Source organism: Lutzomyia longipalpis, chromosome 1, assembly GCF_024334085.1.
Source record: "Lutzomyia longipalpis isolate SR_M1_2022 chromosome 1, ASM2433408v1".
In the NCBI taxonomy this organism is placed as follows: Eukaryota; Metazoa; Arthropoda; class Insecta; order Diptera; family Psychodidae; genus Lutzomyia; species Lutzomyia longipalpis.
The window spans coordinates 705,817-716,723 of NC_074707.1; the positions used below are offsets into that span (position 1 = coordinate 705,817).

At 33.6% G+C, this 10,907-nt stretch overlaps 2 protein-coding genes across 2 annotated transcripts; both read right to left on the minus strand.

Annotated features, from left to right (window-relative positions):
- Positions 1-113: 113 nt before the first annotated feature.
- On the minus strand, positions 114-2,464 carry LOC129786344 (venom carboxylesterase-6-like). Its single transcript, XM_055821285.1, has 6 exons — positions 2,063-2,464; positions 1,279-1,984; positions 1,023-1,210; positions 779-938; positions 570-705; positions 114-498 (listed from the first exon to the last, which is right to left on the minus strand). The coding sequence occupies exons 1-6, from the start codon at positions 2,429-2,431 to the stop codon at positions 333-335; spliced, it is 1,725 nt and encodes a 574-aa protein (XP_055677260.1). The 5' UTR covers positions 2,432-2,464; the 3' UTR covers positions 114-332.
- Positions 2,465-4,999: 2,535 nt separating this feature from the next.
- Positions 5,000-7,253, minus strand: LOC129786345 (juvenile hormone esterase-like). The gene is made up of 6 exons (XM_055821286.1): positions 6,885-7,253; positions 6,120-6,816; positions 5,871-6,061; positions 5,643-5,799; positions 5,447-5,582; positions 5,000-5,377 (listed from the first exon to the last, which is right to left on the minus strand). The coding sequence occupies exons 1-6, from the start codon at positions 7,227-7,229 to the stop codon at positions 5,179-5,181; spliced, it is 1,725 nt and encodes a 574-aa protein (XP_055677261.1). The 5' UTR covers positions 7,230-7,253; the 3' UTR covers positions 5,000-5,178.
- Between the last annotated feature and the right edge of the window lie 3,654 nt (positions 7,254-10,907).

Sequence of the window (10,907 nt, forward strand, 5' to 3'; positions counted from 1 at the left end):
CTTGATTTTCAATCCTTCAGAGATATATTTCTTTTCTCTACTACACCACAAAGTTGTGTAAGAAACTCTTGAGCGAAACCTTTAGCTACGAATCGTGAGGTATTAAAACAATATTTGAATATTTCCACTTGAGTAAATTTCTATAAGAACTTTTAGTATAAATTTACATGTGGTCCATTGAGTATAATTCGGGATGCCGAGAACCGCTGTTATCAGGGTTAATCGTCCTGTGGAATGTTAAATTATATCCTATAAGCTATAAGGGTTTCTCATGGATTATTACGACCACGCTGCCAATTCATTTAAACATTTATTTTTGATTTATAAAAATTTCAGTAGATATTCCTCATAAATTCACTTCTTTCCCCCCACAAATCATTTTCCATGCCAAAAATTGACTTATTTGAATTTCTGTAATTGCCAATTCGTAGGTAATTGAAGGGAAATTTATCAGCTGGTACCCAATCAATGTCAAGATTCTCCACAGGGGTTGGTTTTCTAATGAGAATGAAACGAAAAAAAAATAATAAGTAAAGTTATCCAATAAATAAAATTGATTTTCAACTCACCCCTGAGTGGCAAAGTTAACCCAAAGTTTGACTAAAGTTTCTTGCATTAAAATATCCTTTGAACTAGGTGCTGACCTAAAGGACAATTTATCGAAGTAGGGGAACAAATAAAATATATCATCACCATGGCAGACACCTAAAATTAAAGAAAGTTTAGAAGAAAAAAAATTTTCAGTCATAGATCTTCCATTATTTTTTAAGTATCTCACCGTAGTCTTTACTATTGGGTCCTGCTACTAAATCACTATAGCTTCCTTCACCACGATGTGAGAATAGGTAAACGTATGTGTCTGCAAAGTCCTGATTTTCGCCAAATCGTCTCTGAAGAAATTTATTGAATCCTTTTAAGAATACAAAGTCTGTAAATACCTTTGAAAAATAATTTAAGATTAAAATACAATTCTAATAATTATTTGAAAAATTTGAGGATTAGCTTTAAAATCAATTTAGTACGTTTGTAAAGTTCTGCAGCATTTCAATTGCTGGTCGTCCTTCCTTGCCGTTGAAATAGAAGGTATTTATTGATTCTGTGATTGTGGTCCGTCTATCTTCGTTGAAATCACCGTAGAAGAGTAAATGCGGGAGAATTCTCCTCCATTGATCATTTAATTCTTGAACAAGGCGCGGTTTATCTGTAATCGCTGAAATTGGATACTTATTTACTTTACAGGTTCATTGCTTGAGTTAATTGCTATATATAATTAATTACATGCTGTTGTAAAGGCACCCTCTTCACTCGTTAAACCAATTAAGAGTGGAATATTTTGGCCATGATTATCACGTACAATATTTTCCGGATGTTCAGCTACAAATGCACCTTCCCGATCTTTTTCTAGCGTCGGGTTGAATACTGCCAATGGGAATCCCATCCAATAATGTAGCTCTGAAGTACTCTGCACAATACTCTCGGCCGATTTATGTCGTAGGCATTCGACCAATTTGCTCCAATTATCCTGACGCCCACGCTCACACCTCAATTCATGGGCAAGCCTCAGTGTCATCTGCAGTGCTTGGGTGGTATTTTTGAATGTCCACGGTGAATGGAGAGTTCCACTTTGGGAAATTGCTCGGTGAAAAAGTCCCTTGGCTGATGGGTACGACATTAAATACGTCACAGAAGCACCACCAGCACTTTGGCCAAAAATTGTTACTTGATCCCTATTTCCACCGAAAGCTCCAATATTCTGCTGAACCCATTTGAGAATTTCCACCATGTCCTTCAGCCCAAAATTCCCCGAACTGTCGCTGGTGTTTGTTGTAAGAAAGCCAAGAGCACCTAAGCGGTAGTTTCCAACAACTAAAACAACGTCGTGATCCAAGAAAAAGTCTGGCGTGTAGTAATAAGGGGATCCCTGTTGAAAACCTCCACCGTGGAAAAATACCATCACAGGTAGATTTTCAGTTGTATTAGGAAACTAAACACAATAAAATTACAAGACTAATAATATTAGAATTTCTTTAAATATTTTCTTGAGAATGTCATTCATTCTTACTTGAGGACTATAAACATTCACGTACAGACAATCTTCTTTTCCAATATATTCTTTTCTTCTCATCATATCAAATTGCGGGCATGCAGCCTCATTGGACACAGTTTCCAAATATCCACTCCATGCACTCTTGGGTACGGGATTATTGAACCTTAAACTCCCAATGGGGGGCTCAGCATATGGAATTCCCATAAAAGCGCGAATTCCATGTCCACGAAATGATCTCAAATACCTCCCAATAATACCCCCACCATGGGACAATGTAACTTTCAGAGAATCCGAAATTCTCCCATTGGAATCCCCAAAAAGAAGAAAAACTATTCCAAGAATAAGGAAAATTTCACTTTTCACTAATTTTCCGTGAATCTGCATCTTTCTCAAACCGAATTACTTCACAGACTAATCATAGTATTTGCCCAGATTGTAGGACAGAGAGTTATTTTGAAATGTTTTACTTAAAATTATCAGTAAAGGTCATGTGACGACATCAATTTCTTGGTAAATGCTACATAAATACGTAGAAAACATTATCAGTGCTCTTATGTCGTAATATGACAATTATTTGCAGTTTAATGTTGACAACGTTGAGGAATGTACAAATTTCTTATCAAAGAGAAAAAATAGTTTTTGTGATTTATTATTATACTATATTTATTCGTTGTAATTTGTACCAATTATATAACAGATTATTTGAAGCTTATTACACCTCAAAAAAAATTAATGTAATATTGATTAATTTTCCTTTTATGATACATGATTGATCAAAGTTAAAAAAATATGCAGCAAAGTAATCAAAAATTAATTTAAAAAGTCGTTATTTAGAGAAAGAGACAAATTCGTAAAAAAAAAGTACAAAAAAGTTGGTTTGTATTTGAAAAATTCAGTTTTTTCCTTCTATATAAATAATATTTTCACACCAAAAAATGGTTGATTGGAATTTTTATAATTTCCATAATTTTAAAATTCATAACTTGGTGTCCAATTAAAATTGAAACTCTCTCTGGCGTTAGTTTTCCGAAAACAGAAAAAAAAGTAACCACAGATGAGTTTAGCAACTAATACAAATTGGACGTATTTTCCTTCTTACCCCAATGTGGCGAAATAAACCTAAAAGCTTAACTAAAGTTTCTTAAGAATAGATCTCTTTTGCTGGGCACTCACTTGAGGATGAGTTTTTAGGGTATGGAAGAAATAAATAGAGAGGGTCATCAGCATGAAAGACACCTTAAAGTTAAGGAGAGTAAATAAAATAAAACGACTTTTAGGACTTTTAGTGGATATGAGTTCGCCCCTTACCGTAATCGTCATCTGTTGCTCCCCAAAAAGGAAATCCTTAAATGTTCCATCACCTCATGTGAGCATAAATATGTATACACAAAAGTTTGTGCCATCAGTGTCGCCATGGAATCGTTCTTGTAGAAATTTATTGAATCCTTTGAAGAATTGAAAATTCCCCACACATCTGAAATGGAAATAATTTACTTACAAACTTTCCTTTTCCAGAAATTTCTCCTCAAAAAATACATTTTGTTGTAAAATTGTGCGTCATTTTTGCAGCCTTTAAAAAGTCTTTGAAGTATAGAAAATATTTATATAGCGTTTGATTACAAGAGTTGGCATATTTGCCTCCGTTGGAAAATTCTCATAAAAGAGCACAATTGACCAGAAGCTCTCCATTTTCCCTCCAATTCATCAACAAGATGTGGTGCGGATTTAATGCCTGTTAACGAATCACATCACATTACGTTAAGTGTAATAAAATTTTCCTCCTACAGGAAATGAATAACAATATTGTACCTGAAGACCGTATCGCACCTTCATCATGTGTTAATCCAATTAGCAAGAGGAATTTTTAGGCCATGATTCTCTGTTATATATTTTTCGGATGGACAGTTATGAGACCACCTCGCCTATACCGCACTCGATGGTTGGTGAAAATTTAACTGGAGGGTCTCTGTATCCCTCTCATGCACTTAAAATGCTTGTAAATTTCACTAAATCATCCACTGATTTTCCCACGCAAGCAATCTACGGCCCCAGCTATTTTCATCCTTCAGTGAACCGCTCCCCAAAGCGTTTGCAAACTTTTGAGTCCTTTCAGTGGCAATGGGATGTTACCAGAATTGACCATGGGTCGTAATAGTTTCCACTTTGACTAAATAGCACGTTTGAAAGAGTCCCATGTTTGAAGCAAATAACATTAAATATGTTACGCTTTAGCAGCTCTAGCACTTTCCCCAAAAATCATCCCTTAGTCCGTGTTTCCACTGAAAGCTTCCCTATGTTCTGACGAACCTGCTGAAGCCATTTAAGGATTTTCTCACCATGTCCTTCAGACTGAAATTCTCTAAACTATCGCTAGTGTTTGTCGACTGAAACCCAGGGAACCCCTACTCGATGGTTTCCAACAAAACTAAAATAACGTCGTGGTCCATAAAGATGTCAGGAGAGTAAAATGATGCAGAATCAGCGGTCCAACCCCCTTCATGTAGGAACATTATAACTGTTAGGGGTTTCCTTGTTGGTGGAAATTCAATAAAACTTTTGTGAACTGATATGGCAGCGAATAAAATTAAAAACTCACCTGTGGAGGAACAAAAGCATTTAAATAACAGATAAAAATGCTTATTTTCAACAACTTTTCCACCTGGCTAAATTTTATCTCAAACTATTTTAATCCTTTCTATGTATCAACTCCATTGTTTTTTTTTCTTTAACAGAGCAGGATTTTGGAATCTAAACTTCCCCAACTGGAGGCTCAAATAGCTTGCAGGATCCCCATATAAATGCATGAATTCCATGACCACGGAATGAGGTCAAAGAGTCACTTTGAAGGAGATCACTTGCACATACAAGATAGAATGCAATTAGCACCAAAAGGAACCCAGAAATTCCTTTAAATTTTCAACATTTCTACACCAAGTTCTGAAACAAAGTGAATTTGATGCAAATATTTAGAAATATTTATTTATAAATCTTTTCATGCGTATGTGAGCTTGAAATTGATTAATTATTTACCATTTTAAAAAATTCACCATGCGAAAAAAAAATTTCTTAACTTTTTAAAATTCTGTTAAAGAAAAAAAATCAAAAGAAATGAATAAAGAAAAAAGCTTTTCTCAATTTTCTCCTAATTCTTCCAATGCAGCATAAATTTTTCTCCACAACGTAGCTCTTTCCTCGAGTAGTCCTCTTTCCATGCCAATAACTGACCTATTAGTCATTTTAAAGTTTCCAATTCTCAAGTAATTATACGGGAACGAACCTGCTGTATTCCACTGAGGGAATGGAAACTTATATGCATATGTTGTGGGATTCCTAAGTCAAAAAAAAAAAAGAAAATTATGTAAAAGAGCAACATTTCTTTCATGCTTAATTTATTCTTACCCTGTCTTTGCAAAATTCACCCACATTGCAACCATATTTTCCCTGACAAAGTCATCCACTTCTGTTGGAATGATTTTGAAGAAATTCTCCTTCAGTATTGGGAAAAGGTAGATTAAATCATCCAAATGTGAAACTCCTGCTCAAGAAATATTAATGTTTTATATGTTGTTTTTAATGTTTACAATTAAATAATTACCAAGGTCCTTTTCAAAGTCCTTAAAGAAACATTCCACGAAACCACTATCACCCATATGATTGAATAAATACAAAAATGTATTGGATGAGAGATTTTCTGGCAGACGACTTTGTAGAAAAGCATCAACTGCTGATGTAAAATATCCATCTGATACGAGCTAAAGTAACAAGATGTTGTTAAATTAAAACGTAAAGCAATTATTAGGTCCTTAAATAAATATTTACGTACATTTGTAAAATTTTTAAATATTTCCGGGACATTTAGATCTACGTCGCGATCTTTGAAGTAGAATTCTTTAATTATATTCGTTGCAACTTTCTGAGTATTGCTGTCATAATCATGATAAGAAAACAAATATGGCAAAATATCGGTTATATTATTCTTGATGTCTTCAATATTTTTGGAATTTGCTGTATAGCCTAAAAATTAAAATTAAATTAAAGAAAGAACAAGAATTAAAAAATAATCAGCAATTACCTGCACTGAGCATAAGTCCTTCGTCCGATGTTATTCCAATCATAAGGGGTACCTCACTGGCTGGTACTTTCTTTGGATCTTCATACATGAAAGCCCCATCACTTTGTGGCTCAATGACAGGAGACCACATGATCATGGGAAGTGTATTCCAATAGAAGAAATCATAGAAATGTGAATTAATTTCCTTTGCAGAAATACTTCGGAGACAATCCAACATTTCTGGAACATTTTCCTCACTTGAGGGGCATTTTATCGTTTCAGCCAATCTTCTTGCATTTTTCGCTGCTGCTTCACCCTTCTGCAGTGCCCACAGCCCAAAGTGTGTGCCACTCTGGGAGATGGCTCTGTGAAAGAGTCCTCGAGATAGGGGAGAAACAGTATGGTACGTAACACTTGCTCCACCCGCACTTTCTCCAAATATCGTCACTGAATCATTATCACCCCCGAAAGTGACAATATTTTCCTGCACCCATTTGAGCATTAGAGCTTGATCCTTGAGACCATAGTTCCCCGGGGAATCGGGTGTATTTGTGCTGAGGAATCCAAAAACCCCGAGACGATAGTTTCCAACAACGAGAATGACATCATGATCCAAGATATAATCTGGGCCGTACCACGCTTTTCCACCACTTCCACTCTGAAACCCTCCACCGTGTAAGTACACCATAACTGGCAGGGGGTCTGTAGTTTTTGGTCTCTAATTTGTGAGACAATTTAATTATTAATCTAATTATTTATGCAAATTCTATCACAAAACCTCCTTACTTGAGGTACATAAATGTTCAAGTAGAGGCAATCTTCACTTCCAATTGGTACATTTCCGCCAAAGAGGTAGTCATATGAGAGGCAAGAGCTTGATTCTTGGAAAGCATTAAGAGATCCCGTCCATGGTGTCTTGAGTACAGGATTGCTGAATCTGAGTGCTCCAACTGGTGGTTCAGCATAAGGTACACCCATAAAAGCTCGTATCCCTCTGCCCCTATGCGAGCTCAAATACTTTCCAATTAATTCACCTCCATGCGGTAGGGTCACCTTTAGTGATTCCGAAATACGCCCATCGCGAAGGGCGAAATTTAAAAGGAAAATTGAAAGAAGCAAAAGAATTTTCATTGTCACACTTCTGCAGTTCAAGACCAACTAAAAGAGCACGATAGGCCGCAAGCCTTTTTAAGAAAATATTTTCTTTATTTGACACGAAAATGATAACCCCTTACATAATGTTTTTTTTTTGCAATTATTATCAAATTTTTTATTATATTATGTTTAGATGGGGAACTCTTTTTTATGATATTTTGTTGTATAATACAAAATATTTTGTCTAAAATGTCTAAAAATACAAATCACTTTTTTCCAACAAGTAGACACATAAATGAGATTCTCTTTGGTTTATGTTGTGATATCATTTAAGCTTTTTTGAGCTTTTTTTAAGAAATACAATCGACACAGAAAATGCATTAGGTACTAAAATTTATGAATTTCCAAAAAAAATTTTCTATGCACAAATTTGAAAAAACAAATCATAAATAAATTATGTTTTCAATGTACAGCATACAATAATTACAGCACAAAAAATAAAAATTGCCCCAATTATGTAGTAAATTGTAAAAGAATTTTTCTCAACTTTTTCATTATTTGTTTGTATTTCAGTTGTCTTAGGATCATTGTGTTCTGTCTTTAAACATCTACCATGATAGGAGCATTCAAAATGTGGATCGCATTTATTAACATAATTGTCATTTGTATGAAAATCTTCAATGGAGCACTCAAATATATTTGAGAATTTTTCCAAGAGCTTTTGCCTATGTGGGATTGATTTTTCAATTGTGTACTGAGAAGTTAAGAACCAAGCCCCAATTTCTCGGTAATTATTCTTTCTCTCAATACAATTCCACATCACAAAAATATCAATGGTAGGATCCAAGAGGATATAGGCATAATATTGATCATGATCAATGCAGAATGATTTTGTAGTATCTGGCCATTTCTGAGAGTTTGACTTTTTCATAGGGCCATCCATGAGATAGTTGATTAAAAATTTTTCACAAATTGCTGACTTTGTCTCATCACACAAGAATGCAATATCCAAAGTAGCCACAGATGCATCATTTGAATAGAAATAATGTTGCTCACAATATACACATACAAGCACTTCTTCCAGAGAATTATAGGGATTGTGGAAAATATTAAGAGTATCATTAGATGTAGGAAGATGAGCAATCGGTACATAGCAATCATGTCGACTCTTATATTTTAAATTTTTACAATTCGTAATATATGTTTTATGTTCTTCTTTAATATTACATTGACCTTTTTGTATTAAACCAAACACAAAAACTGCGTGGCAAAGGATTAAGAAGAAGCACCTCAATAAAGAATGACACGACATTGTCTTTTGTAGTGCTGTTGAAATAAAATTGAGTTTTTATATAGACGTTCCTTGTGCAACATAAACCCATTACATTGCACGAACTTTTAATTAGATTTCATAAGTTTCAAACAACACATGTCGTCGACTGTCTTACATTAACTCTGATTTTTGTGCTTCTATTAAGAAATTCCATACATACCAAAAACACGTTGAAAGCTTTTTCTTTTAGGGAGCTTTTGTTGGAATAAGTTTTCTTTTTGATTATCTAATGAAATTTGTTGAGAATTTTTACGTAAATTAGTAATTTTCCTAAAAAAAAAATCAATTTAATTGCTTTGCTTAATTTCCAAAAAATCTTTGAAGTTAGTGAGACTCTTGGGGGTGATTACAACTATTTTTTACGCTATTAATATCCTTTGAATATTTAAATCAATACCTAAGTAGATTATATGTATATTATTGTTTGCCAGACTGTGGTTTAAAACTTTATTTTTGTGCCTGCACGTGCAGATTGATTGAGTATCTCGTTAAATTTAGAATGTCTGTCGTAGTTTCATTAATAGTTTGATAAGGAGATATAGCGAAAGTATACATAAATGAAACAAAGCCAGAGGTATAATAGTTTGCTAAATACAGACGCATGTGTACATATCTTCCACACAGTGAAGAATTATGATTTCATTACAATATTCTGAATCATTGGCGATAAACGATTTATGGCAGTTTCCTCTCAAAGCTTCCACTTCCGCAAATATACAGATAATATGGAACATGGTCCATGTTGGACCCTTTCACTTGATGCTGCTTAATAGTTTACTAATAGATAGATGAATTCACAAATTGGGGTTAAAGTGTAAGAATATTTTTAGGCTTTTTAGGTAACACGTATAACATTTTGTATTTCCTAAAAGCTTTGCAAAAGCTTGAAAAACTCACAAGTTTTTTTTTAAAGATCATTCATTGAACAAAAATGATAAAAATATTAAATATTTTTAAATAAAGAAAAACGAATGATTTTGGCGATCGATTGAAAAGAATTTCAATTAGCAATGAAATAGAGAAGCTTTTTGTGGTTTATTTTGATTCTCTTTCAAAATAAATACCCTTTGAAATTAAAGTGGAAAAAGCTCATTGAATGACCTACAATTTCATTCAGAATGTATATTTGTGGTTTTTTTTTGTGCAACAATATTAATTGGGAAAATTAATAAAATGGATTAAACAGTTCTTTCTGTTTTTAATTAAAATTGAAACTCTTTCACCATTCAATAAATTAATTAAAATTGGAAAATTAAATGAAATAAAAGGTCAGATTGGGTGTGTTTTTATTGAGCTTTTAATGATGATGAGAGATCCATAAAATTACTCATAAAAAAACAATTTGTGCTTACTTGTTGATGACTTTTTTTTCATAATCCTCCTATTCAATTTACAAAACTATGATTATGTACATTGAGCATAAATAATAAGAGGGTAAAATTCATGTAATTTTGTCTTTAAAATATTTTTTTTACCCACTTTGTACATGATATTGAGCCCAAAAATAAACATATTACAGAATACACTTTCGACCCTTAAAGTTTTCCCAAACCTTTTGGAACAATATTCGAAATCCACCACACTTTCCTCTTCTTTGGGCCCGTGAGTTACGTCTCCCATATGGAAATGTTTCTTACGTATGGGGTTGAATAAAGTTATGAGAATCATAATATGTGCGGTCTACTGAGGGCAGGTTTTATCAGTTATTAAATCTCATGGTAACTTGAAGTCTCTATATGTATGTATACGATAGGGGTTCGGGGTTATAAATTTCCTCAAGATACACAGATAGGTATATTGCTTTACATGCAGGGTGTATGCATGTAGAGAAGAAGTTTCGTTTTAAAAAAAATCCATTTGCTGGAAAAGTTTTTTTTTATCTGTCTTCTACCTCATTGTTTTTCTCTGAACAGTAAAAATGTTTTCAAAGATTGTTAAAGACATTTTTGTATTAAAATTTTAGAAGAAAAAAAATGAATAGCTCTTAGAACTATAGATCCTAGAGCAATAAGCTTCTGGCTACAATAACGTGTCAGATTATCACAGAAAATTCTCACTTCATTTTACTGTATTATATCAATGGTGATGTGGAAAAAATTACATTTTATCTCACATTATGTGTGTTCGTCTCTTAAGTGCCATAACATAAATTACACCTCATGGATCAAAATCATTGTGAGCCCTTTTGAACTTTTACTTTCTCTACGTCTACTATCTTTTCCTCTCTCGCTCAATGCCATACTTGAGACTAACAATGGCATGATAAATTCACAATGTGGATGATGATGTTATACGCATTCTGATGAACACATAAAATGAAGAGACACTCGAGTGAATTAAAGGGGCTTCTTGAAAATATTTCAATCAACTTGCTCCCATAT